General features: G+C 41.5%; 3 protein-coding genes and 1 long non-coding RNA gene across 7 annotated transcripts; 1 reads left to right on the top strand and 3 right to left on the bottom strand.

Moving 5' to 3' along the window:
- Positions 1–2,766: 2,766 nt before the first annotated feature.
- LOC116419124 lies at positions 2,767–4,880 on the bottom strand. The gene is made up of 2 exons (XR_004229389.1): positions 4,721–4,880; positions 2,767–3,371 (listed from the first exon to the last, which is right to left on the bottom strand). It is a non-coding gene; the product is annotated as an uncharacterized LOC116419124 (long non-coding RNA).
- Positions 4,881–4,974: 94 nt separating this feature from the next.
- On the bottom strand, positions 4,975–5,907 carry AHSP (alpha hemoglobin stabilizing protein). 2 transcript variants are annotated; one of them, XM_012542662.3, is made up of 3 exons: positions 5,799–5,907; positions 5,510–5,591; positions 4,975–5,341 (listed from the first exon to the last, which is right to left on the bottom strand). In XM_012542662.3, the coding sequence occupies exons 2-3, from the start codon at positions 5,582–5,584 to the stop codon at positions 5,138–5,140; spliced, it is 279 nt and encodes a 92-aa protein (XP_012398116.1). In that variant the 5' UTR covers positions 5,585–5,591; positions 5,799–5,907; the 3' UTR covers positions 4,975–5,137. The 2 variants fall into 2 exon arrangements, with proteins under 2 accessions (XP_012398116.1, XP_003761380.1); XM_003761332.4 differs by having other exon boundaries at positions 5,510–5,588; positions 5,799–5,902.
- A 5,390-nt stretch (positions 5,908–11,297) lies between these two features.
- Positions 11,298–19,118, top strand: C1H16orf58 (chromosome 1 C16orf58 homolog). 2 transcript variants are annotated; one of them, XM_031937470.1, is made up of 14 exons: positions 11,298–11,445; positions 12,009–12,086; positions 12,509–12,623; positions 14,499–14,544; positions 15,255–15,287; positions 15,390–15,495; positions 15,943–16,044; positions 16,850–16,920; positions 17,012–17,196; positions 17,272–17,329; positions 17,549–17,619; positions 18,288–18,431; positions 18,533–18,610; positions 18,828–19,118. In XM_031937470.1, the coding sequence occupies exons 1-14, from the start codon at positions 11,326–11,328 to the stop codon at positions 18,920–18,922; spliced, it is 1,302 nt and encodes a 433-aa protein (XP_031793330.1). In that variant the 5' UTR covers positions 11,298–11,325; the 3' UTR covers positions 18,923–19,118. The 2 variants fall into 2 exon arrangements, with proteins under 2 accessions (XP_031793330.1, XP_031793326.1); XM_031937466.1 differs by having other exon boundaries at positions 11,310–11,542.
- A 150-nt stretch (positions 19,119–19,268) lies between these two features.
- SLC5A2 (solute carrier family 5 member 2) lies at positions 19,269–25,992 on the bottom strand. 2 transcript variants are annotated; one of them, XM_003761334.3, is made up of 14 exons: positions 25,836–25,986; positions 24,995–25,066; positions 24,762–24,866; positions 23,806–23,970; positions 23,486–23,591; positions 22,053–22,133; positions 21,611–21,840; positions 21,394–21,529; positions 21,169–21,276; positions 20,765–20,915; positions 20,467–20,635; positions 20,100–20,315; positions 19,776–19,908; positions 19,269–19,657 (listed from the first exon to the last, which is right to left on the bottom strand). In XM_003761334.3, the coding sequence occupies exons 1-14, from the start codon at positions 25,935–25,937 to the stop codon at positions 19,437–19,439; spliced, it is 1,995 nt and encodes a 664-aa protein (XP_003761382.1). In that variant the 5' UTR covers positions 25,938–25,986; the 3' UTR covers positions 19,269–19,436. The 2 variants fall into 2 exon arrangements, with proteins under 2 accessions (XP_003761382.1, XP_031793284.1); XM_031937424.1 differs by lacking the exon at positions 20,100–20,315 and having other exon boundaries at positions 25,836–25,992.
- Between the last annotated feature and the right edge of the window lie 1,921 nt (positions 25,993–27,913).

Below are 27,913 nucleotides of genomic sequence, written 5' to 3'. Positions count from 1 at the left end.
TTGTGGGTAGAGGAGGGATAGAGGAAAGGAGACTTGGAGGCTGGCAGAGACAACGTATGTACAAGTTATTTGTGGTCATGAGACCTGGGCAAAGTGATGCAAGGCAGGATTTTCCAAAACCCAGGTATCCTACTTCCCCATTTCCTCCTTTTATTCCTAGATCCTAAAACCTAAAGAAATTTGGAGAATCTTATTTGCAACATGTCAAGATGTTGTCACACAGAGCATTCACCTTATGCCCTATAAAGAAGGAATAGTGAGGTGTAGGTATCAACACTAATCCACACTGTCACACCAACAATACAAAAAAAAAAAAACAAAAAACAAAAAAACAAAAACAAAAAAAACCAGTCGTAACTGTGTTAGAATACTATCTCCCTCAGCAGGTCACATTCCCTGGAGTCCCATTCCTAGTCAATCCAATCTGATTCTATGACATCACGGATGAGACAGAATAGACTTCAGTTGGTGCTACAATCTCTTGGAAACGCAAAACCCTCTCTCTTTTTATATGATTTCTAAAAAAGCCTGTGAAGATTCTAAGACCTAGGTTTGTCTTGTTGAGGCAATTAACTTAGAAATTCTACTAACAAAGTTTTTCTTAACTATCTTAAACTTAACTCCTGTCACTATATTATGAGGCATTCCTGAAGTCATTCAGTGGAAATTTTAGATCTAAGATGGCACACCTGGAACTTTTTCTCATGGTGCTGACATGTGAGGGAACACACTTCTTCCTATGGTGGGATAAATATCTTCTCCATGATGGTCTGGAGACCCCTGATCTTGTGCCATGATGACTTCAACCAGCTTGCACTACATCTCATGACCTTACTATTCCTTCTGGCTCCAAGCTGCTATTTCCAGGCTCCAATAATCCTAAGATTTGCCCCCCTACTAACCTTTTTTGGGGGGAGGGCAGACTCTCCGATATCTGAGCCTTTTCTTCTACCAAAGTGAATGCACCCTTGTTTATATTGTCCTGGATGCTGCCCAATCTTCCTTATACCCATCCCTATTCCTCAGTGGTTTTTGCTTCAAATGTAAGAATTCTTAATTACATCTTGTCTGACTATCATTTATAGATGGTGGGGAAAAGTTAGCACAAAGAGAAACTTTGTGAGAATAATGCTCCAACCTGCCTCTTTGCCTTATTTTATACCACTGCCCTCCATACACTCTACATTCCAGTCACATTGGGCTACCTGCTCATTCTTGATCTTGTCTTGCATTCTGATACCTCTGTGTGTCTATGCCTGGAAAATGTTCTAGTTTGTTGGAATCCTTCTTGTCCTTTTAAGTCCAGCTCAACTACCACCTCTTTCACGAATCTTCCAGTTACCTCAGTTATAGAGCTCTGCCCCACCCACATTGTCTTGCAGTACTCTGTATGGATCTCTCCTTTGTTCTTTTGATGATCTACTTTGAATTATTTTCTTTGTGCAATCCACAAGTCTCTAGGAGTTGGAAGGGACTTTGGAAATCACTTAGCACAATGTGTCCATTTTACATATGAGGAAATTGAAAACCAGGGAGGACTATGATTAAAGCTCAGTCTTCTGGCTCCAAATCCATTACTATAATGTCTCTACTTGTCTAACCCCTAGAATTCATTTTACAGAGAAAACTATCAAAGCATAGATAATCTCTATTACTAATTGGGTGTATGATCTTGGGCAAGCTGGGGACCTCACTATTCTTTTTTTTTTATGTATTTATTTAATAGCCTTTTATTTACAGGATATATGCATGGGTAACTTTACAGCATTAACAATTGCCAAACCTCTTGTTCCAATTTTTCACCTCTTACCCCCCACCCCCTCCCCTAGATGGCAGGATGACCAGTAGATGTTAAATATATTAAAATATAAATTAGATACACAATAAGTATTCATGACCAAAACGTTATTTTGCTGTACAAAAAGAATCAGACTCTGAAATATTGTACAATTAGCTTGTGAAGGAAATAAAAAATGCAGGTGTGCATAAATATAGGGATTGGGAATTCAATGTAATGGTTTTTAGTCATCTCCCAGAGTTCTTTTTCTGGGCATAGCTGGTTCAGTTCATTACTGCTCCATTGGAAATGATTTGGTTGATCTCATTGCTGAGGATGGCCTGGTCCATCAGAACTGGTCATCATATAGTATTGTTGTTGAAGTATATAATGATCTCCTGGTCCTGCTCATTTCACTCAGCATCAGTTCATGTAAGTCTCTCCAGGCCTTTCTGAAATTATCCTGTTGGTCATTTCTTACAGAACAGTAATATTCCATAATATTCATATACCACAATTTATTCAGCCATTCTCCAACTGATGGACATCCATTCAGTTTCCAGTTTTTAGCCACTACAAAAAGGGCTGCCACAAACATTCGTGCACATACAGGGACCTCACTATTCTAACCTTGTAATATTAGGTTGGACTAGATCAGCATTTCTTAAAACTTTTATTCTCAGAATCTTTATACTCCTAAAGATTATTGAGGATCTGTCCAAAGAGTTTTTATTTATATTTGTATGTGCTGTATTTGTAAATATTTACCATATTAGAAATAAAATCTAATTTTGAACTTGTAGAACCTCTGAAAAGATTTCAGAGACCTTCCCCCTCTCCAGGATTATTTGGACCACAATTTGAGAAACACTGGAATATATCATCTTTAGATTTCCTATTAGCACTAACATCTTAAGTTTCCATGAAGTTTCATGATTTGTCTTCCCAGAGTGGCTGACAGTTCAACCATAGTCTTCCTTTACCATCTAGTGGTCATATGGAACATGACACCCTCTTGTCTTAGGGAGCCCTATGCTAACGGATAAGATCTCTCACTTCCTCCTCTCTACCTTCATCTTTTCTTTTGCTTTTCTATTATCAATTTTATTCTTGGACATTTCCCATTTAGACTAATCTTTCTCCTCTTTTACCTGCCTTTCTAGTCTCTTGGACAATGTCTAAATGCCAAATGATCCTCCTTTGGACTTTACCCTTAGCCTGTTATTCTTTCCCCCATCTCTCTCTTCTTGCTCTCTATCATTATAATGTAAATGAAAGAGAGTGATATGAAACATCTGGAAAGGTAAGCAATTGTCAAATCATGGAATAGCAAGTACGTTAGAGAGATACAAAATGAAATTTTTCAATCAATCAACAAGCATTTATTAAGTGCCCATTATGTGTCAGACACTATGATAAGCAGCAAGAATAAAAAAAAAAGCTCACCCCCAGTCTGTTCTCAAAGTACTCATTATTGGTCCAAGGAATAAGGTCTTTATAGACTTGGGGATCCCAGGTGAGGCAACATTTGAGTTGGTTTAGGGGGTTGGTAGAAATTCAATATGTCAAGAAGTAGTGGGAGGACGTTCCCATGCTAAACAAATAGAGAAAACGAACCAAAGCAAAGACACTTTCAGCCCAGGGAGCAGACAATACTTCATTACCTTTGGAATATGGAATACATGAAGGAGAATATTGCTAAATAAGGATGAAAAGGTAAAGTGTTATCAGGATACAACAGGCTTTGAATATCAAGCCAAAAAAAAAAAAAAGAATATTATTTAATAGGTACTAGTACCGGAGTTTTCAGCAGAGAATCAAAAATGCATATGCAATATCATTCTCTCAAGATTTATGGAGCGGGAGAGGAGATGGTAAGGGACTGAGAGGTGTATTGACTGAAGGGCACACTGCCATCCAGTGGCAGATTCTGAACTGGGATTCAACTCTCCCAATACCCCAACTTTCCACTGTGGTACATAGTCTTTAAAGTACCTGTAATTTCACAAAGCAAATGCTAGATTCCATATGTCTGGTCCAAATTAAAAAAAAAAAAGGACTGAGGCTAAAATGAGAGAGAATTAGGCCCAAGATCAAGTGAACCCTTTGGGAAGCCCTTTCACTCCTTTCATTGGCAGCCACAAATATTTTTTAGGACAAATAATCTTTCCTATTTGTTAATCATTGTCCTCAAGCTCAACTGAGCAAGTTAGTCCCTTTCTCTGGGACTCAGTTTCCTTACCTTTAATGGGTAAGGAGTAATGGGGAAAAAATGATCTCTAAACGTCCTTCCAGTTCTGAAATTCTATGATTTATGAATTAAGTACCCCAGGTAAAGGGTGTGGATGGAGCAGGGTACCTCTTGGGGGTAATATTGGCAGTGACAGAAGAGAGCCTATTTTTGCTCAACCTGAGGGGGAAGCTAACAGTTGCAAAATAAACTCTTTTGGTTCTATTATAAAGAAAATAAACAAACTGAAGCAATTCAAGGCTATTGGGTTTAGGATTCCTCTTAGATGTATAAGCCACCTTCTCTTCTCCTATTCCCACTTGCCAGTCCTGGACATCTTTCCCTCTTTCTTTCTTTCTTTCTTTCTTTCTTTCTTTCTTTCTTTCTTTCTTTCTTTCTTTCTTTCTTTCTTTCTTTCTTAATTTCTCCTTGATCTTCCATTTCTAGCTTGCCTGATGCCTGTTGTTATGGTCACAGAATATAACTGACTCTCATCTAAGTAGATTTCAGAAGAAGAAAACTCTAAGATCTGAAGCAGGGAATCCAATAGATGAAAAGGGGAAAGGATGGACTTTCAGGGGAGGCCTAGGTATGGTGAACAATGAAAAAAGAGGGAAGACTGCAGAGTACTGAAAACTTATTCTTCCATTTTGGGGGAAATGAATCCATGAAAGTCCATTAGAATTCCCAGAAGATATAAGAATAAGACTAACCTTTGCACTACTCTGTTCTCCTAAATCCCATTCATAGGTTTATGCTCTGAGATCTAGAAAAAGGGGAGATACACATTGAAATAAGAATGCTATATTTAACATGTATTGGTCAACCTGCCATCTGGGGGAGGGGATAGGGGGAAGAAGGGGAAAAATTGGAACAAAAGGTTTACAATTGTCAATGCTGAAAAATTACCCATGCCTATATCTTGTAAATAAAAAGCAAAAATTAAAAAAAAATAAGAATGCTCGTATCAGACATTCCCATGTATATATTTATTGAGATATAAATTTTGGGGTTAAAGGAAATCAAGAAACAACAAGGTTTCAGGGGCGAGGAACAGATCAGTAGACAGGCTCAGCTTTCAGGCCATACTAAAAATGAAACCCTAGGGCTGGTATAAAAGACATGGGAATTCAAAGGGTTTTTAGGAAGGCTCTGTACTTGTCCAGAAAAGGGCTGGCAGAAGTCCGAAGCTCCTCTTGCAATTTTTGCATGGCTCTCTCCTGCTCTTGTTCATTTCCTGTCATCTTTTTAGAGTAGTATGAAAGGTAGAACTTTATCCAGTCATCCACGATGGTGACCATGTCTGTCTCAGAGAAAGCTGGTTTTGTGAATTCCTGGCCAAGGAAGAGAGAGAAAGTTACCATTCAAATATGTTGTTTTCCAGGCACTCAATCTTTCCATCAGTCACTATATACCTCCCAAAAGCTACATTTTCTATCCCGATTTTTTCATTAAACCCCCACCTTCCTTCCAAAAGTCAAGATGTCCTACATCCCTCTCACCTGCTGATCCAGCAATTTGCTAAACTCTTGCATTGCTGAAGAAATTACATCCTGATTTGACTGAAGAAGAGCCATCTCCCTGCTTAAAGAAAGAGAGTAAACTCAAGCAACTTTTCTACTATATCTTTGCTACCCACCTCTAATACCTCTAGTATCTTGTCTCTTCTTCAAATCCCAAGTGTTCCTTTCCCTCCATCTCTCATCAATCCCTGGCTATTTCTCTCGAAAGTGAACCTCTTTCCAGCCAAAGCTAGAGATTCAGCTTTTGGTTCTATTCTGGGTACCTTACCTTTCTTTCTCCAATTTCGTCTGTGCGTCTGAGAGTAGGAAGAGCAAAGAAGATATTTGAAGGGAGGAGATATCCAAAGAGGGGTGGCACACTGAATCCAAGCCCTGAACCACAATGATAAGTGAAAAAAGAGGGAGGAGAGAAAGGGAGGGTCTTTTCTGAGCCAAGAGAGATAGAGGATTGTACAGAGACAACTTAATGGAGAAAAGGCAACTGGGTGAAACTGAGACAATCTCCTACCATCGTTCTGTCCTTTTGCCCTAAAATCCTTGCTTTTCCCCTCTCAATAATGTCTCCTCTTTAAGAATGTGAACATCTGGACTTTCCCAAAGCTCAAGAGTTTATTTCCCAAACTTCAAGGGTTTATTTCCCAAACCCTTATATAATCTCTCCAAGGGCCTGGTTACCAGCTCTCTCTAGTTTCTTGCTAACTTCTGGGGTAAATTCTACAGAATCTGCCCTGTATTTTAGGACTCCTGTTATAATTTGTCCTCGTTAAGAAAACTATAAAAGATGATTCTTTTCTATACTATACTATATGAAAGTATAAAAGATGACAAAGCAATATGTATTAAAAATAAACTTATTACAAATAACAAAAGTTAAAAAAAAAGAAAGAAAACAGTAAAAGGAGGAAATGCCCTGAGCTACAAGTAAGATCACAGGATTCTAAATTCAGAGACATAAGGGATCTCTGTGGTCATCTAGTTTAACAATCTTCTCATTTTACAGCTGAGGAAACTGAATTGAAGTTAAGTGATATAGTCAGACAGGTTGTAAGAATTTGAACTCGGATCCTTAAACTCCAAATCTAGGATTTTTTCTGCTACACAATGTTGACAAAGTGAAGAGATGGGGCAGGAGCAAAGGAAGAGGGAGAAGCACACAGAGAGATCAAGTTTTATTCTTCTACTGTCTTTGATCACCCCAGAACTGGCAACATGTTGGTATTCTACCCAGCTATTAATATTTCTCTTCCCAGAGTCAAAAGCATTTTACTTAATATTCAACACCAATATCTAAACTAATAATTCAGGAGATGAGAGACCAGCAGCTAAGCATAATGTTGACATATTCATCATGGGAAGGAAAAAAGTAATTTTGTGATTGATATTTTGCTCAGTTAAATGTTGGCTTTTTATGGTACCTTCCTGCAAAGAGCTCTCAATGGTTACCTTAAGTTTACTGTGTTTGGAATCTCTTCAGTACTGTAAATATATTCTTGTTGCTCCTCAGTAAATTGTGTTATGTTGAAATGGCAATCACTCAGATTTTGGTACAGAAATAATGTTATCCTTAATGACAACAAATAGACATCGAAGATCTTTTATGTGGAAGATAATGGGTTAGACCCAGCAGATAAAGAGGTTTAAGTCCCTTATTATGATTCTGCTTCTCCAAGTAGATCAATACTAGAAGATTTTAGAATAAGATTCTTAGAGAATAGAGGACCTTTGAGTTCAGGGACTTAGAGGACATCTGATCCAATTCATATTCCTCTCTCCATTAAACTTAGGTTCTCTGACTCTAAAACCAATGCTCTTTTGTTTCCTTTTTTTTTTTTTTTTTTTTTTAAAGCAGCTTCTATTTTGTAATGTTCTTTAGATTGTAATTGATGGGATACAGCTTCTAGGGAAAATGTGGCAGTAGCTCTGAGACCACTAGGCCTTTTCCCCCAGTTCCACAGATAATGCTGGCCCCCAGATAATAATCTGTTGGTCTGTGATAAGAGTGACAAATGGTGAGGTGCCTACTAGACTATTCCTCAGTTCTACCTCTGGGCCATAAAATTAGCATATCAGTGTCAAGAAGAATCAGATCTATCTCTTTTCCTATAAATTTGTCTTTTTCCTCCTGGTTCTTTGCTAAATTCTTTTGGAACTTAGCCCACTCTGCATTATAACTACAATAAACTCTGCCCCTTGACTTGGAGATGAAAGTTCTTTTGAAACACCTTGAGATACCAATTTGGGACTCCAAATTTAAACAGTATAGAAATATACATAATTAGTATAGAAATTGTTTAGGGATTGCTGGGGAATGGAGGGGTGGTCTCAGTGAGATGTCTCTGAGAAATCTTTGGAGGACAGCAGAGTTTAAAGAAATGGAGAGAAAGGGGGAGAGTATTACGGGATGGCTAAGCACAGATTACAAAATACATTAAGTGCAGTAATTTTGAAGTTAGAGAAACTGGTTTTAATTACTGCTTGTTCTCTGGGTAAACTTGGGCCAGTCTTCACTTTTCTATGGTTTAGCTTTCTTCTCTATAAAATAAAGGAATTAGGCTAGATAATTGATAATGTCCTTTCCTGCTCTAAATTTCTGACCTAAGATAAGAATCTCCATAGCATGTTCTGATGGACAGAGAACAAAGCAACAGCGAAATGAAGCTATAGATTTTTGTGGAAAGCAGCTTGAAGGAATTGAAGATCTCTTTCCATCTTTTCCTATGCCTGCAAACGTCAAAATCTGCTCTTTATTCTTCCTTTTATACTTGACTCCTTTCCTAAGCCATTATCCTTGCACTGGATAATTTTCCCCCCTTCTTTACCTCACAAGCTTAATGAACCAGTTCAAATCTACATCATCCTTTATTCTTGAAACTTTCTTTCTACTAACCAAAAATATATCATGGGTCCCCTTCTCTTTTCCCTCTATATTTGATGACTCTATTAGCTCCTGTAAATTTAATTATCATCTCTATGAAGATGATTTAACAGATCTATATATCCAGTTCTATTCTTTCTATTGAGCTCCAGTCCTCCATCACCAACTACCTTTTTGGCTTTTCATACTAAATAATTATCTCAAAATCTACATGTACAGAACACTATTCATTATTTTCCTCTCTCAAACTTTTCCTTCTTCTAAACTGTCCTATAATTGTAGAGATTACTACTATTTTTCCAGTCAGTCTGGTTAAGGACCTCAGTGTTATCTTCACTCTTCTATGCATCCTATTTATTGTTAAATCTTGTAATTTCTACACTGACATCTATCATATATGTCCTCTTTTCTCCATTCATACAGTCACCATCCAAGTTCAGGTCTTAACCAGTCACGTAGAATATTAAATTCCTTCTACTTGGTCTCTCTGCCTCAAATCTCTCCATATTCTATCACTTTATCCTAAAGCATAGATCTGACATGTCATACACACATACTTACCACCCAATAAACTCTAATGGTTCTTTATTACCTCTAGGATCACATCCAAAATTCTCTATCACTTGAAGCTTTTTACAACCTGGCTCCTTCCTATTTCCTAATCTTTTGATATTTTACTTTCTTTCACCATATTCCTCAAAACTTGACTAAGTTGGAGCCAGAATCTTCTTAGGATTGATTTTTATTCTTTATCCTTTATGTGAGCCACCAACTGATCCAGGGCCAGCATGTTCTCATCTGGCTCAGTCAACATTATGTCATCAATATAGACAGGTAAACCAGTATCTCAGGAAAGGAGGCCTCTTTCAGGTCTCTGTTCACCATAATGTGGCAACTGAGGGAATTTTAGATAGGCCTGTGTGGGGAAGGATGATGAAGGTATCCTGGATACTTTCCCAGCTGACTAGTCTCAGCTATGTGAATAGAGAAACTAGCATCCTGAGGGCTAAGCTGCCTGGATTCTTACAATATTGATGAGGTCCAGACCAACTGTAATGAGGGTTGTGATAACTTTGTTTAGCTCTGTGCAGTCCACCATAAGCTGCTAGGTGCCATCTGTCTTCCTTAAGACAGAGTTGTTGTAAAAGATATTTGTGTAATGAAGTACTTCAGCTTCCTTCTTCTCCATCACCAGAGGAAAAAAGATCTTTCATCTCTCCTGAGGATTAGTTTGGGTAACTTTTAAGAGTTCCATTTAGTTGTACCTACAGTAGTATATATAGAAGCTGATGAAAGAGCCGGTGCAAATATTTATTCCCTAGAGCCTAAGATATCTATTCCCTCCATAGTTTGTCTTCTATATCTTCCTCTCAATGATCAAAATGGACCTTTACAGGATACTTTAAGTTTGGGTGTGGCTGAAAGGTTCTTAGTACTCCCTGCTCAATTTCTTCCTACAATCTTACAAGCACCAGGATGGGCAGGCCCCAAATTTTAGGAACCACACCTAAAGATCCCTCTAAAAGAGAACATCTTTATCCTCAGCCCACTGAGTGGGCTAATAAGCTATTTTACACCTCCCTACTTTCCTCCGAATGTCTCTTCACATTAACAACTGTATTTGCAAAATCATAACAGTCCCAATATCTTGTTCAAATCTCATCAATTGATCAGTGGGTAATTGTATGATTGATTAGCTAAAGTTTGAATACATTCTGCTGAGCCTCCATCCAGAAGTCAGAATCTAATTTCCCCAGGCTCGACAAAATGGTGGTACATGAATATTACTAATTAATGATGAATATGAATACAGTAACACGAATACATATATAAACTGATACAAAGTGAAGGAATCAGACCTAACAAAACAATATACATAGTAACTATAACAAGGTAAATGGAAAGATCACAAAACAATCAAAAGTAAACACTGCAAAATTACCAAGAACAAGCATGATCCTAAAGAAACAATGTAAGAGATCACCTCCCCTTCTCTGTTGCAGAAGTGGAAGGCACATAGATGTGGAACATTGTATATATTTTTGGACATTTTCCAATATATTAATCAGCTTTGTTAATTATCTCTTTTTCTTCTTTTTTAAAGTCTTTAAAAATATTCTTTATGTTTGAGATGGAGAGATGAAGAATATAGGAAATTTTAGGTAAATATAAAACAAAAGCAATCAATGAAATTTATTTTTTAAAAAACTAGGTTTAAGAGAAAAGTAAGGTACTGACAATGAAGGAAATGGCAAGGCAACTCAGGTGAATGAGAAAACGCTGAAAAACTTCATAAGAGTTTTCTGAATTCAGCAGCACTCTCCACTACATCACAAGGTCTCCCTTAAATGGATGGTATAAGAAAGGAGGTCAAAAATACTACAGCCCTTTCTCATATCCCTGGAACAGTTAATTGAGAAACCAACATCCGGATAAGAGGCTACAGTATCCTTTATTAGATATTTACATAATGCTTTAAAGTTTGCACAAAGATGAGCCTATGAGTTTCACAACAATGTGAAGCTGGTCTTATTATCTCCAGTTTAGAGTTAGGTAATTTGAAATTGAAATGCAATTGATTGAGTCTAGGGGTTCATTAACAATAGCTACAGCTGGTATAAAAGCATTAAGGTTTGCAAAGCGTTTTGCACACGTCATTTAAGCCTTCCTAAGAGTTACTAATCCTCTTTTGCAGAAGGGAGGAAACTGCAGCGGACCTAGAAGCTGAGGGTCAGAGCTTAATTACGGCGCCCTCTAACTGCTGCAGGAAGATCGGAACAGCTCATTCCAGTAAACTTTGGAAACAGTTCGTGTTTTGCCTTTGTGTGCATTATGTCCTTCTGGAGTCGCCGTAGCTTCCCTCCGTGGCAAACCCCAAACTTGGAAGGTCCGAGCCGGAACCGCGCCGGCGGCCGGGCGGATGTGCGGGGTTAAAGGTCACCCGTTCCCCCCCGCGGCTGCTCCTGTGACCGAGGCGCCTGCGGACGGAGATGTCAGGCAGCAGAGGGCCCGCGGCCCTGCGGTGCTGGGAGCGTTTCGGGTCCGGGAGCCCCCGCGGCTGCACCGTAGCCCCTGACGGGAGCTTGTGCTGGGAGGCTGGGGGCGGGCCCGGGCGAGGCCTGCGAACTGCTCTCACGGTGATGGATGGCGGGCGAGACACCCCTCCCCCCCCAGGAGGAGAGGGTAGAAAGTACACCCCCCATCTCACTCTCTAGGAGGAAGTGTGAGACCCCTCCGGAAGGGGGAAATGTGGAGACCCCTCCTTTAGGGAGGAAGCACCTCTGGAAATGTCTAGGAAAAGCCCCACATAATGAAGGAGAACTTTTAGAGAGGAGAAACCCGAAAAAAACCCTTCCCCCCAAAATAAGGGGTGGGAGGAGGGAGGCGAGGGACGACAGGCAGAACAGAGACCACCCCCAGCAGGAAGAGAGGCAGAGAGAACCTTCATCCCAAACTTCTCTAAGAGAGAAAACAGACTTGGTTTAAGGGGGGGGAAGGGAGCGGGGCATCATAAACTGTCCCAAATAAAGATCATCTGGGGGGGCCGGCTGTTGTGGGGAAGGGCCACTCACTTCCCTTCTCTCCTCCCTCCCTCCCTCCCAGGCTGTGTTCCTGCCCCACGGCTTCCCCGACAGTGTCAGCCCGGACTACCTGCCCTACCAGCTGTGGGACACAGTACAGGTTATTATCAGGCCCCCTAAGGGGGAGGGAGGAAGGATGGAAACATAGAACGTCAGAGGAACTGTGGAGGTCATCTAGGTCAGACTTCTCTTTTTACAGAGGAGGAACTTGAGGCCCAGATTGGTCCGCTTGAATCCGGGTCTCTTTTTCTTTTCCCCAGTGTTCTTTCCATTCTTTACTTTGGGGCATTATGACAGGACTGGCAGCTTGATGTAGTGGAGCAAGCCCCGGGCTGTAAGTCAGAAGACCTGTTCTAGTTTTAGGCTTGCCCTGGTTATTCCTGGTCTTTTTCTGGGCCTCTGTAAAGGGAGGGGGTTTGACTAAATGATCTCTAAGAAGGTCCCTTTAAATTAATGTGATGACAAATTCAAAGCTGGGAGAATTGTGACATTTCTCTTACCAGATATCCTTTCACCATCCAGGCTTTTGCCTCCAGCCTCACAGGCTCCTTGGCGACCCAAGCCGTCCTTCAGGGGGTTGGGGTGGGGGATGCAGCTGCTTCTGTCTCAGCTGCCACCATCACTTGGCTCTTAAAAGGTGAGCTATGATCAATATGCCAGTCCCCAGTGGCTTATCTTTTTAGCCCTTGTGTTTCCAAGTTGATGCTTTCTTTTCTCCTTCTTCCCCCAAATGCCTGCCGTGCTTCCCTCTTCCTGACTAAGTCCCTTTCCCCCACCTGGTATTCTGGGTTCTTGTCACTAAGGAAAGGAACTCATTCTGCTGTAAATTTCCTCCTTCTAATCCATTCTGCATGAATCTACTCAATTTTTGCCTAGCCTTAATCAGAATGGATGTTGCCTCAGTCACACTGAAACCTGGTTTAGCTTAAAAAGGCCAAGGTCTCGTACTGCATCCAGGGCCAACTTGTCCTGATCTATATCTGGCCACTGGACTCTAATGGCTCTGGAGAAGAAATTGAAGTAGAGGACCTTGACTAGCCCTCCTCACTTAAATCAATTCACTTGCAAGTTATGGTGCCTCCCTGATGTCTTGGTCCTTTTCCAGAAAGGACAAAACACCAAGCTGGTCTTTTTAATGCACAGTTCTGACCAGGTCATTCCCAGTCTTATTTAAAAATCTTCAGTGTCTCCTCATTGCCTTCAAAGCATGGCTTCTTAACTTTTTTTCTGTATTAAGAACCCCTTTGGAAATCTGGGGAAACTATGGACCCCTATTCAGAGTAATCTTTTTAAATGCATAAATTTACAGGCCTCAAGTTTAGAACCACTGATTTAGAATGATATGCAGATCTATGGCTCAAAGTGTCCACATTCTCATCGTTCCAATTTTGCCATTTTGATTAATTCTGTTCTTCGTACCTACTTTCCAGCTAGACATTCATTCCCACTTTTTCCTTGAATATTTTACTCTACTTGGAATTCAATTCAGTGTGTATTAATTGCTTACAAATGTCCAAGGCATTGCACTCAATATTAAAGGAGGTTTTTGTGTGGCTAGAAACTGGAAATTGAAGGGATGCCCACCAATTGGAGAATGGCTGAATAAATTGTGGTATATGATTGTTATGGAATATTATTGTTCTGTAAGAAATGACCAGCAAGATTAATACAGAGAGGCTTGGAGAGACATGCATGAACTGATGCTAAGTGAAATGAGCAGAACCAGGAGATCATTATACACTTCAACAACAATACATGATGACCAGTTCTTATGGACGTGGCTCTCTTCAACAATGAGAGGATCCAAATCAGTTCCAATTGATCTGTAATGAACAGAACTAGCTATACCCAGAGAAAGAATACTGGGAAATGAGTTATGAACCACAACATAATATTTCCATTCTTTTTGTTAATGTTTGTTTTCATTTTTGTTTTTTTCTTCTTGGATTATTTTTACCTTCTTTCTAAATCCAATCTTTCCTGTGCAACAAGATAACTGTATAAATATGTATACATATATTGTATTTAACATATACTTTAATATATTTAACATGTATGGGACTGCCATCTAGGGGAGGGGGTGAGACAAAGGAGGGGAAAAGTTGAAACAAAAGGTTTTGCAAGGATCAGTGTTGAAAATTTACCCATGCATATGTTTTGCATATAGAAAGCTATAATAAAAAAAAAATTTTAAAAATGCTAAAGTAGGGGTGAAGATAATTAGACCAAGTCCTTAAGGAGTTTACATACTTTCTTCTACTGTTTCTACCTGTCAAAAATCCTTATGTAACCACCAGCAAGAAGTCATTCCTCCCTTTTCCATATTCCTATAGCATTGTTTGTACTACTCTTAAGGCATTTATCATTTTTTACCTTTTATAATAGTTACTTATAAGTTGCTGATCCCCCCCCCCCCCCAAGCAATAGATGAGAACTGATTACTTGCTAAATGAATAAACAAACATTGAATTTAGAGATCTTTTGGCCTCATTTGCCCTTTTTTCTCCCATAGATGGAACTGGCATGCTGGGGCGAATTGGTTTTGCCTGGTTGATGGGGTAAGTTCATCTTTCTTCCAAATCAGGTCTGATTAAATCAAGAGCTTTCATAGGTAATTACTGTGTCTTTTAACTCTGCATGGCCACCAGTAACCTGGCAGAGCTGACCCTTCACCCAAACTGTGAAGTTTAATTTTGATAGCTTCCTATTTCTCCCAACCTTTTTGCAGTTAATGGATCAGTATTCCTTGAAAGTAGTGGCAATGTCAGTCTTTCTCTTTCTACCTTCCTTTTCCCTTTTTCTAAACCACAGAAACCACTCAGTTAGAAAACCTTAGAAGAGGAAACTGAAGCCCAAAGGGTCTTCCCCTGAAGTCACAAATAGTTAATGATGGAGCTAGGACTAGACTGCCAGTTCATGACTCTTCCACTACAGTATGTTGCCTTGCATTGTTCCATCTCTCTTGTCCAGAGAGAAAAGATTTGATAATATCAAATATGTTGAGGGTATTGAGGGACCAAATATATTCCTTCTCCCAGTGCTGCTTAGATTTTAAAATAAAGCCTAGAGAAGGCAATGGTTAAACTAGAGTAATAAATCTCTAATAATGGGGTTTTAGATATAAATGATGAGTCACATGAAAGATTTTTGATAAGAGAGGGTCTTCTTATATTCAGATCACTTCATATTTTCTGCCTATATGTGAAACTGACTGCCACATAGTAAATGCTTTCTTCTTGATTCCAATGTAATAACCTCTCTCCTACAGGAGCAAACTGGATTGTGATGCCAAGAAATGGAGGTGATGAGGGTGCAGTGGGGAGTCACAGAACTGGTAGGAGTTGTAGGGCACAAGGTGAATCTTTTGTAATGAAAATTCAGGACCTCTGCCCTCTGACTTCAGGCTCTTCGCTGATGTTCTCAATGATGCAGCCATGTTCCTAGAGATTGTGGCCCCAGCATTCCCATCCTGCTTTACTCTCATTGTTTGTGTCAGCAGCTTGGCCAAGGTACTCATCTTAAGAAGAAATGGGGGACCAATCAATCATAATCATTTGTTCATTGCTTATAGTAGGTATAACCCTATGTTCTTTAGAAGATTAAAAGATGCCTAAGACATAAGACATGCATCCTGGAGGAGTCCAGCAGGAGCAATAAAAGACTTTTTCCTGAATTCAAATCTAGCCTCAGACATTTTCTAGCTGTGTAACCCTAGGCTAGTCACTTAACCCTGATTGTTTTTATTTCCTCATCTATAAAATGAGCTAGAAGAGGAAATGGCAAACCACTTCAATGTTTTTGCCAAGAAAACCCCAAAAGGGATCACAAAGAGTCAAATACGACTATAAAACAACTGAATAGAATCCAATCTAACTGTATAATAATTAGTCTTTGGAATATGATATTGCTGTATTGGACACTGAGCTTTTCTTTCTTCTGTCATTTTTCACTCTTAGTGCATTGTGGGAGTAGCAGGGGGAGCCACACGGGCAGCACTGACCATGCACCAGGCCAGGAGAGACAACATGGCTGATGTTTCTGCCAAAGATGGAAGCCAAGTGAGAAGCCTGAGAAAAATTGTGGAGTTGAGGCATAGGGATTTGAGCTCGAATAGCAAGGGCTGAGTTGGAATCTGTGGGAAGATAAACTAACTCTCCTTTCAGGAGGAGTAGAATTTAAGTAGATACCACAGTATCTGTGAGTAGGTCTGATAAGCTAATCTAGACATAGCCAAATGGGCTGGTTTCTTTCAATGATCCAGAAGAACCACCTAGCAGATTAACAGCTTGTCCTTCCCAATTTTTTGCCATGTGAAAATTGCTGGAGAATAGAGGAGAGGGATGGTACATGTTAGGGCTAAACCTGGAAATTTAGATTGAGAATCTATTCTCCCCAGTCTTAGTGGAGCCTGAGGACAGGAAAACTTCATTTGATACCCAAAGTAATTAAACTCCTATTAACGCTTTGTTACTTTTTTTTTTTAGTTGTCTAAACTTAGAATTTTATGAAAAGTTTATCATCTCCCTTCCTAGATTGTCAGCTCTCCAAAGCTATATCCTAAGGAGTTGATTGGTTTGAATAAAACATAGTTTCATAGGTTTAAAACTAAAAGAAATTGTCTAGAGGCGTGTTTAAAGGGGTGATAGAGGTGGGAAGGCAACTTACAGCCAGATTTTTTTAAGGTCCTTGAATTGCAATTTAAGAAATTTGGACTATATTCTGTAGAAAATGGAGAGTTTCTTGAGTTGGAGAATAACATGATGAAAGCTCTGTTTTAGAAAGATTGATTTTGTAGTGAACTCCATGATGTCAGGACTGCTGGACTGACTTTTTTCCTTTCTACCAACTTCTGTCCTAATACAGGAAACTCTAGTGAATTTGGCAGGGCTGCTGGTCAGTCTTTTACTTCTTCCTCTTGTATCTGAACGGCCAAGGTGAGATGTTAGGGGAAGTCATGAAGCAGGGGTTGTGAATTCCTTGTTTTGTCTGCCTTGCCTTCCACTTCTGATCTCATTCTTTCTCTAGACTCAGTCTTGCTGCCTTCTTCCTTTTCACCGCCCTTCATCTCTATGCCAACTACCGAGCAGTTCGAGCTGTCATCATGGAAACATTCAATGAAACTCGACTTTACCTTGTCCTAAAGCACTTCATTCAATGGGGAGAGGTCTTAACACCTCCTTCAGCCAATCGTATGGAACCACTGTGGACAGGTGACACTGCCTTTCAGTTTCACCCACACCCTAAATCTAGTCCCTGCTGAATGTCCTGACCCTGGCTCCCCACAGGTTGCCTCCCTGCCCTGTCACTGTCCCTGGGTGTAGCCTTGCACAGCCTAGTCTCGAGGTAAGTAACACCTTCTCTCTCTTTCCTTATCCTCTCCCCCCATTCATTCCCTGGGCACTTGTTAACTCCATATGAAGACCTTGCACTTCCTTACCACAAAAAGCCCTTGCCCCATACTCTCTTTTTTGAACATCCTGGCATATCCCTCACCCACGGCACCCTACCGTTGCCACCTTCTCCTCTCCCACATATGTCCTAGTTTTGTTTCTCTTCCCCTAGTGCCTTTGAACTACAGCAGGTGAGTGAGGGACATCAACAACCCTACCTCCTGCGCTGGAACCAGTGCCGAGGTGAGAGGGGTAGAAAGCAAGCTAGGCTAGGGGAGGAAGAGGAAAGGTAATGGAATGAAGTTTTATGAAAAACCCTTTTTCTTTAGACAATTTATATAAGAACATAAAAATTTCTTTTAATTCCCTTAATAAGAGCTTAGTCAGACAAAAGGAATGTTGACTACATGATATAGGTAGGTAGATCTGGCTGAACAATTCACCCCAGAGACTTTTAAAGTCACTGTCAACTTGGATGGAAGCTTCTAATGCTATAGGGCTTTCTAATCCAATCAACATTTTTATCTTCTAAAGATCTTTTTTAGTCATTATCAGACATGCATTTTAAAAATATTTATTAAACACCTGCATAACATATTCCTATCCTCAAGGAACTTACACTGGGGAGATATGATATATGCACACCAAAACAAACCCAACGATACCAGAAAATGTAAGCTAAAAGACAAATAGTAGTATATTTGGTAAATATTTCTGGAGTTCAAAGAAGAGAGAGAAGAGTGTGAGATAAGGCAGTCAGGATATAGAATCTTAGAAAAGCCATGGGAGTTAAGCAGGATAGAAGAGAAGGTATTCCAGGAGCAAAGACAGGTAGGGGAATGCATAAGGTATGTCCTAGGGATGAGACCAGTGTGCCAGGCTAGTATTAACTTGTATTTCCATCTCTCTAGGCAAGATACAGGTGACTCTGGGCCAGGAAGCAAGTGCTGGGGTCATTCTGAGGGCAGCAACACATGGACTTTTGCTGGCAGCATTGTTGGAGGATGTACCCCTTACAGAGGAGCTGGAGACCCTGAGGGGCCAAATCAGAGCAGGTGAGAGCAGAGGGAGGAGGGGGAAGGGTGGTGAAGTGGACAGCAAGAAGAGAGAAGGACTGGTTCTGAAGGCTGACCTTGGTTATTGTTTTGGTCCACAGCCCCTGAAGGAGACAGTTGGACCATTGTCAAGGAAACTTACCAGATCCTTGATAAATTGTACCCCAAGTTCTTAAAAGGTAATAAGATCCATACTCCTTCCTTTAATCATCCTACACTGAACTGGGAATTTGAGCATGCTGCATTCTAATATGGGATCTTCCACTTACTCATCATGTGATGTGGCAAATAGCTTCTTTTTTCTGAGCTTGCCTCCTTGGCTTTAAAATTGGGAGGAGGGAGCAGTGCCAACCAGATGAAGAGCATTTAAGATTAGGAGGAAATCTTCCCTACCAGAGTTACAAGCTGTGGGCTGGGAGACAGAGCACCATCTGTTGGAGGTGGATGAGTGGCGAGCTGCATGGCCCCTTCGGGAGAAGAAGATTTTGTGAGTGCTGCTGCCATCACCTGGGCCTAGGCCAGATAGGGACCAGGAATGCTCTGAAATCGGATCAAAGGAATAAGGATTCCACAGAAAATGAGCTGCTCTCAGTGGGAAAACTTTCTCCCTTGGCTGTTCCTTCTCCATTTTCTCTGGGTGGGAGAGCCTTCTCTATGCTACCTTTTTATAAATGACGTTGGACTCTCCATGTCTCTGATAAGTTTTATTTTTAGTCCATTCCAAAGCAGTCATGTTTTAAACTGACACAATAGCATACATGGTATATGTATTCACTAAGTAATGATGTGTAGTTGACAAATGAGGAAGCTGATACAGATGAAAATGAGCCACAGTCATCATGCTAGGGCTTGTTTTTATTCCTCTTAGATTGTTTATCCTAGATTCCAGCAGTATCAGTGCTGGAGTTGCCCAGCTTCCCAGTTCCTTCTCCCCTCCTCCCCCCAATTCCCAACAGCAGAGAGCCAGGATAGCACTGCATCACCAGTGCTCCACTATCAGAGGTCTCAGGCATAAAAACCCCATAGGAAAACTGCCACTGCCATCATGAGCAATGCATTGAGGTTGACAATCCGAGACCATCGGGGATCCTCACTAATGTCTTCCAGTTGCTGGGCTCTTGTTTCTTCAGCTGTGGGAGGTGAGGAGCTACTTGGACTACTTCCGCTCATCCCACAGAACCAGAGCAGGCAGTGGCGGAGTAAGCCTGGGGTTTCTCGTGGTGGTTCTGAAGGAAACAAAATTTCATTGCTAATCCCCCTGAGCCAAAGAAAGAAAAATCAGCCCCTCTCCTCTGTAGCTATAGATTTAGGACTGGTTCCTGTCCCCTGCCACCAATGGCCTACCATCTATCTCTACTGCATGTTCCAATTGGCCGTTCGGCACAGGAGATTCAGGGGCTTCTGCCTCCTGCTCATCTGTGTCTAGGTCCTCCCGTTCTTCTTTACTGTGACGGAGACTGAACACAAGGCGGTGAAGCTAAGAGAAGAAGGAGCATGTATGTTCATTGGATTTACTCATTCAGTTGACACTCACCAAGTTCAGGGTACCATAGGGAATACTGATACTAGTTAGATTCAATTTTTTTCTGTAAGGCATTCAGTCCATGAGGGAAGGAGGGGGTACAGCCTCTAGGAAGAAGGAAAACATCTGGACTCTAGCCCACTTACATGCTTTTGGGGGATCGGTGTTGTGCAGAAGGAGATGGTGAGAATTAAAATACAGGAACAGACAAAAAGCACAATGGCAAAGTAGAGATAGTGGACACCACAGAAGAGACCAGGGCAGGAGGAGGGTCGGACACAGCTGCTAGTGCCAAAGGAGAACTCTGGGATGAGGCGAGCCAACCCTATTAGGAGGCCCCCAATTAACCCCCAAAAGGCACCCTGGTGAAGAGAGGAATGATTACTCTTAAATGTGGCCCCCCCCAAATTGAGGAACTCTTCCCTCAAGTTAACCTACTCCCAAGCTCCCTTTCTTAGGCCTAGATGTCCTGCCCCCTAAGTTCCCACTTAGTCTACATTTTTGGGGCCTTACAGGTTCATTGACCCTGGGCACAAAGAGAGCAAGAACAAAAACAGCTGAAACTGGTGGGGCCAGGTAGCTGGAGATGGCTTGGATGTAGTCAAAGAGCTGACCACCTTGTGCAGCCTGGACCACAGGGAGCCAAGCAATTGAGACTGCGACAATAAATAGCACCCAGAGCCTAGGAAGAAGAAGATAGGTCAGAATTGTGGATCCTGGTTTCTCTGTTCATAAACCAGGTATTGGTTTATTAGGGAAATTGTACCCCAGAATCCTTATCTAATGAGGGGGCTAAGAGCTGGGTCCTCACCGGCCCACCAGCAGTAACTCTTTGTCTCCAGCTCGGGGCCGTAACCTTGTATAAATATCCATAGTGAAGAGGGTGCTACTGCTGTTGAAGATGGAGGCCAGGGAGCTCATGAGTGCAGCCAGCATGACAGCCAGCATTAGTCCCCGAAGACCTAGGTAGGAAGGAGAGAAGGTGAAACTCTGGATAAGACTTACAGGGCAGGTAGTGATCTAGTGGAAAAACCCTCAGGAAGGAGGCCTTGAGTGAGGTTCTGGCCTTACCAGTAACTTACTGTGTAGCTCTAGGACTTAATATGTCAGGCCTTCAGTTTCCTCTTCTGTCAAAGGGCCTGCCCCCGAATTTCAAGGACCCTTGCAGCTCTAATAGTCTATGATTACACTCCCATTTACCACTCCCCAGCTCACCGTTGGGCATGAGTTTCACCACCAGGAGGGGGTAGGCAATGTTGGAACAGCCAACCTCTGTACCGCAGATCTGCTTACACACTTCTGGAGCCACACATGCCACCTTATCTAGGAAAGCACCAAAAAAGCCGGAGAAAACCAGGTCCCATCAGAGGGGGAAGTTGGGCATCTATGTGCCTGGCTTACCTGGATACTAAAATCAGAGTGGAGTTGGGGGGCTGTTACCTGGGAAGAGAATTCGGCTAATCATTCCTGGCATGACCATCAGGAACATGGGCAGCAGCTTCAGGTAGCCACACAGGATACAGCCAGCCTTAATGTGGGTCAAGTTCTTTCCAGCTAGGCATCTCTGTACAATAACCTGAAACATGAGATCCCTTGGCTCAGAACCAATAGTTGTTCTCAGATCTCAGCATTCCCATCCATCCCTTCTTAGCCATACCTGGTCACTGCACCAATACCAGCCAGAGACAATGGTGAGCCCTATCAGCAGGGCTGGCCAAGGCAGATCCCCGGCCACTGGGTCCCGGAGGAGGTGAAACGAGTCAGCACGGGGCTGGTAGCAGGAGGGAGAGATGTTGCCCACCATGGGGTCCTCAGAAAAGGTTTGTGTGGTCTTGGCTTCCAAGTACTTGGCAAAGAGGCCTGTATATCCGCCCACCTCATTGAAGGCTGACATAGGGACAGGGGGCAGTCACAAGTCCTGGCACAGTTTTGCATATTCCCAGGGATCTAGATTCCTATTGAGGGTCTAAGCTTCCTTTTCCCCTTAAAAGTTCCATCTTTTTTTTTTTTTTTTTTTTTTTTTTTTGAGAAATGGAGGTATCCTGTTATCTAGTCTAAGGTTTTTCCTCCCCAGAATTCAGGATTCTGCTCTGCCATACCGTAGCCCATGAGAATGAATGCTCCCCCAAGAATGACGAAAGTCTGGACAGTATCTGTGTACATCAGTGCAGCCAGGCCACCTGGAAGGAGAATGAGGTCAGAAGACAGGGCTTCCATTTCCCTTCCTTTCTTTCCTCACCTCACCCCACTCCCATCAAAAATAATGGTGGTTTTATAATTTCTAAGGTACTTGAACATCTACAATTTCACTTGATCTTCATTGCCATCATGTGAGTTGGGTAGTAGGGGAAGGGCTGTTCTCTCCTTGACATGAGAAAATGAGTGTTGCTCCCATTTGGGTGCTACATTTTAAAAAGGACTTTGACATCTAGAGTATGACCAGGTAATGTGAATAAGAATGTTGAGGAACTAAAAAATAGAAGATAAAGTGGAGAAACATAATTAAGTCTGAATATCTGAGTAGCCAGCAAATGGAAGAGCTATTTTATTTGACTCCTAGAACTCAGTACTAGGAACAATGGGGAGAAATTGTGGAATGGAAGATTTTGGCTAAATTAAGGAATGATCAAAGCTATCCAAAAAGGGGAAGGGGCTGCCTCAAGAATTTAACGCAGTTGAAAGCCTTTGAGGTAAGGGTAGATGGCTACTTCAGGATGTTTGCTGAGGAAATAATTCACATTCAGGTAAAGGTTGGATTCGATTGTACCTTTTGTTTTTGTTTTTTTTATATCATAAACCCCTTTGATAGTCTGGCCAACCTCTGGACTGTTTCACAGAATAGTGTTTTTAAATACATAAAATATACAGCATTGCAAAGGAGGCCAATTATGAACAAGAAAATGACCTCAAGACCAGATGATCTTTGGGATCCTTTCCCATTTGAGATTCGAGACTAAGGGAAGTGGTTTGTCCAGGATCATGCAATAAGGTTAGGTCTGATACAAAAGGCTTTTTTGCCTTTCTGTATGTTTTGCTTTTTCCACTGAATCTATACATATGATCTCTCTCTTGAACTAGATCTGTGGCATGCCATTTTATACTAGATCATAATTCCTTCTGCCCTAATGAGTTATGTAAAATCTGGAGCTTGAATACCAAATGTATTTACCACTCTTGTATAACTGGGCAAGTCATTTTTCCTCTTCAGGCCTCAGTTTCTTGATCTGTTGGAAGCAACACTGTGATCCATGAACCTTACACTTCTACAGCACCACAAGTTGAGGGGCTTGGAACATTTGCTTTCCCATTTTGGACTCCATCATAGAGGGAAGGAGCTCTGAGCCTGCTTTACCCCCCCAAGCCAGCTAATAAAGAATAAAACCACCTAGCCTGGCCACATTTAGGTCAGATCCTAAGTTAAAAAGGTGAAATTATTTTGTTCTTTCTCCCTAACAGGATTTTTCTGGTCACTCTCCTTTTTCTGGTGACACTTTGAGGTCCCCTTCCCGTTGACAGGCCCTGCCTTACCTACCTGTCACTGTGTAGATCATGGTGATGCCCAGGAGGGCAATAACAGAGGCATAGATGTTCCAGCCCAGAGCCTGCTGAATGAACACAGCCCCAGAGAACATGTCTACCTTGAGAGGGGGAGAAAGTCAATAGAAGAAACATGAGGATTTAGGCATCTCGTCTTCCAGGCTCTAGACCTCCTTTTTTCCATTCTGTATCCCACAGGACACAGGTGTCACATCCTACATTCATTTCTCAACATGACAGCCACACTGCTTCCCTTCTCTTCCTCCTTTCCCCCCTTTCCCACTCCCTGGCCACTTCTACATGGCTGATTCCTACAGAGATTTTGGTGAAGATGTAGAGGAAGAGCGAGAGCACTGAAAGGTAGAGACGGATTCGATGACCCCCAAATCGCTTTCTCAGGTACTGGGGCATAGTGATGACTCCTGCTGTCAGGTACACTGGTGCAAACAGCCAGCCCAGGAGCAACACCACGAAGAGGGCCTGGGGATTGGAGTTATACACTTGTTAGCAGGGAGCCACTATCTGGAGTAGGGGGTGGGGGAAATGGGTCTGGGTAATATAGGGCTGTCAAATGCACGGTCTGAACCAGATTAAAATGTAATTGGGAAATGTTTAAAAGAATAAAAATATAACAGACAATTCTAATTTGTGATTTTTCTAGGTCAAAATGCAGTCTTCAGAGATATATTTTTATTTGAATTTTGTTACCATGGCTATAGTGAGCTGGAGGGACATTGAGGGCTCTGGAAGAAAAATATTCAAATCCAGGATGTGATGAGAATTGTGTTCAATTTAGGGATTGTTCAAGTAACAGGATATTTATTATATCCCAAGAAGTCCCCCAAAGCAGAATCTGATGTGGACAATGTGATGATTAAAGGGCACTACTCCCTTGTAATGGGAAGGAAATAGAGTCAGAAGGAGGCTAAGCATTAATACCATGCCTTTTCAAGGCCTATGTAGGCGATCTTATCTAAATTCCTTTGTGAAAGAATTCCCTTCTCAATCAGGTTTCAGGTTGGTATTTGGAGAGCCTCCAGGGAAGAAGAAGCCAGAGACACCTCTACCTTCACCCGCTTTCTATGTATCTCAGATTCCAGATTAGGACATTCTATCTTAGAGCTAACCTTTAGGCTCCTTGCTATAGGAGACTTTACTTCCATCTCTGGGAATCACTCCTTCACAGAGATAGAGGTGGTTCCCACAGTTCAGTAGTACAGATAATCCCTAGAAAATGGTGAGACTGGAGAAGAAAAGGAAGCGAAACTCACATTCCATTCAAATCCTGCCACAGCTAGTCCACTTGCTGCACCTGTCCCGGCCAGGCCCACAAAATGTCCACTCCCAATGTTGCTGGCAAAGAGAGAGGCCCCAACCTGCAGGAATTAAGATGGGAGGGAGCTTTAGTCAAGGAGAATAATTCCCACCTCCCCTCATTCACCTTTACATTCTTCCCAAACCCTTTCCTATGAAACCCCATCCTTTTTCCAAAGCCCCTCCTTACCGGCCACCATATCATGTTTCTCCCAGCCAAGAAGTATCCTCCAATGGTCCCCCGGTTTGTCCGACACATGGACTAGGAGAGAAAGTGGTGAAGGGGTGCAGCTCTGAGGGGTAGGGGATTATAGCTGAGTAAAACTTGAAGACAGTCAAGGGGACTGCATTGTAGGGGGTGGGGAGGGAGGACATGGATGGGGGCAGGGCTGGACTAATGGGATCATCTATTTGTACCTCATTAGTGTTCTCATCACATTCCTCAGCCTTGTCTCAGTCTGAATATTAACTCCTATTACAGCTTTCACCCCTAGTCACATGGTCTTAGAAGCAGATGATGTTAGTGCTGAAAGGAACCTTAGAGACCTATCTCATTTTACAGAAAGACTGACCCATGGAGGGACTAACCCAGAGTCATGCAGTAGTGGTAAAGCCAGCATTTGAATTTGGGTCTTCTGGTTCCAAATCCAGAGGGCTCAATGACTGTTCTTTTTTTAATATATCATATTCTCTGCCCATCTCCTACCCAGACCCCAATGATTTTGAAATACAGACCTCCAGCTCCCAGTCTGTGTCTTTCACCTTCAAAGACACAGGCTTCTTTAAGTGTAGTAAATAGGAGGTCAAAAGATCAGAATTGAAATCCTGGTCCTTTGATTAATTTGGTCTGTAACCTTGGGCAGGTCATTTCTCTCTGGCCTTCAGTTTCCTCTTCTAAAGATTGGACTAGATGACCTTCCAGGGCCTTTCCAGCTCTGACTTTCCAGTTTTCTATCCCTTACCCCCTCCATCAGCCATTTTGTCCTCCCCAACCCAGCCTGAGGTCAAGACATAATCCTTTGGCCTCTTACCCACAGACCGACCCCGATGACCAAAACGAAGTAGCCAGCGATGACAATGATGTCTGCTGGGTTGTCAATGAAGTTCCTGGAGTCTGCCGTGCTCTCCTCCATGATGCCTCAGCTCTGCCTCTAGTCCTATCTGGGCACTGGCCTCCCCCTAACTCCGGGAAAGGTGGCTCCACCCTCCAAAGGTTTAATGGTTACCTTGGGGGGCACTGAGCCAAGAAGTCCCCACTTGGCACTCTCAGATAGCTAATACCCCTACCCTCACCCCGGGTGAGAGGGCCTCATGCTTAGTAGCAAATAAAGCCAAGATATTTTGCGGTGGGATTCATGCTGATGGCAGGTTCTGGAGAGGAGATAAACAGTTAAGTATAAACTGGATCTACAAAGAAGATTGAGTCATTCAAAAAACTGGGAAGTAAGTAAAAATCCATTGATTGGAGAATAGCTAAACAAAGTGCGGCATATTAGTGTAAGAAACAAGAAATATGAGGAATTTAGAGAAATGTGGGTAGACATATAAACTGCTGCAAAGTAAAGTTAGCAGAACCCAGAAAACAAAATACCAAATGACTATAATGATGTAAATGAAAAGAACAATATATAATTAAAATGACTAATCTCAGTCCCTAAAAAAGATGAGGAAATTCACTTCTTTTCTTTCATTGGGAAGGTGGGGAGTGAGAATGGGTGAATGTATTATATATGTTTTCTAATGGACTGAGGCTCAGTTGTTTCGGTCATTGTGGCTCCTTTTTGGGGGGCTTCCTGGCAAAGATAATGGAATGGTCCTTTACAGATGAGGAAACTGAGGGAAACGGGGTCAAGTGACTTGTCCAGGATCATACAGTTAGGAAGTGTCTGAGGTCAGATTTGAACACAGGAAATGAGACTTCCTGTCTCCAGGTCCAGCGCTTTGGCACTATGGTACCATCCAGCTGCTTTAAGTTGATGTATTAATTGGTTTTGTTCTCTAGTTTTGTTATAAAATAAGTTGCACTAAGGTGGGAAGAGGATAGATTTTCTAAAAATGCCTTTGATGAACTTCTCTACCCAAATATTACAATCACTCTTAAATTCAGCATAACCAAAGTTCATCTTTCTCTCTTAATCTCTCTATCCCTGTTGGTTACACCAGCATTTTTTCAGTTATGCAGACTGATAGACTCAGATTATTATCATATCTTTTCCTCACCCCACACATACGTTATCACATCACTAATATCTCATCTTTAGGATCTCTCACTTGTCTCTAATATCTTTCATGTTGTCTCTTCCTTTCTATTCCCATGGAAAGGATGGCCTAATCCAAGCTCTTATTACTACTAGAATTTTTTTAATAGCTTCCTATTTGGCTTTTCTTCTTTCATTCTCTTCCCCAACCTCTCCTACCAATCATTGCCACATTAAGCTTTCTAAAAGCACATCTCTAATCATTCTGCCTTTTTCTCAGGTGACTTCAGTGGTTTAGTGATATAAGGGACCGAGCATTTGGGCTTGAAGTTAGGAAGATTTGAGTTCACATCCTACCTAGACACTAATTGTATGATCTTAGGCAAGTCAACCTCTCAGAGCCTCAATTTTCTCTTTTGTAAAATGGAAATGATAATGATGGCACTTATGTCAAAAGGTTATTGTGTAGATCAAATGAAATTCTGTGTGTATGTATCATACTTTGCAGTCTTTAAAGTGTTATATAAATGTTAGCCATTACATTTATTATCTACTTTGGAAAAAAGCCCAAGCTACATAGTTTAGATTTCAAGGCCTTGCATAGTTTGGCCTTCCACTAAATATTTCTACCTTTCTTTTCTACAAATATCCCACATTACATAAAAATCATTCATTTTATTGTATCTTAAGACACATCTTACATTAGTCAGTTGCTATAACTTTGTTCAGCTTGCCTTTGTTCCTGGGTTTGTACCCTGCCCCCTTTGGCTGAGAGAGACAGCAATAAATTTGTAGTCAGACAATTAAAATGCTGGCTTTGCCATGACCTTGCCTCCTGTTTTGCTGAGCAAATGAGTATTCCCTTAAGAATAACAACCAAACCCAAATGCTTTGTAATCCAAGCTTGACTT

This window comes from Sarcophilus harrisii, chromosome 1 (assembly GCF_902635505.1).
Source record: "Sarcophilus harrisii chromosome 1, mSarHar1.11, whole genome shotgun sequence".
NCBI classification, from domain to species: Eukaryota; Metazoa; Chordata; class Mammalia; order Dasyuromorphia; family Dasyuridae; genus Sarcophilus; species Sarcophilus harrisii.
This window is presented reverse-complemented; position numbering and strand designations above follow the sequence as displayed.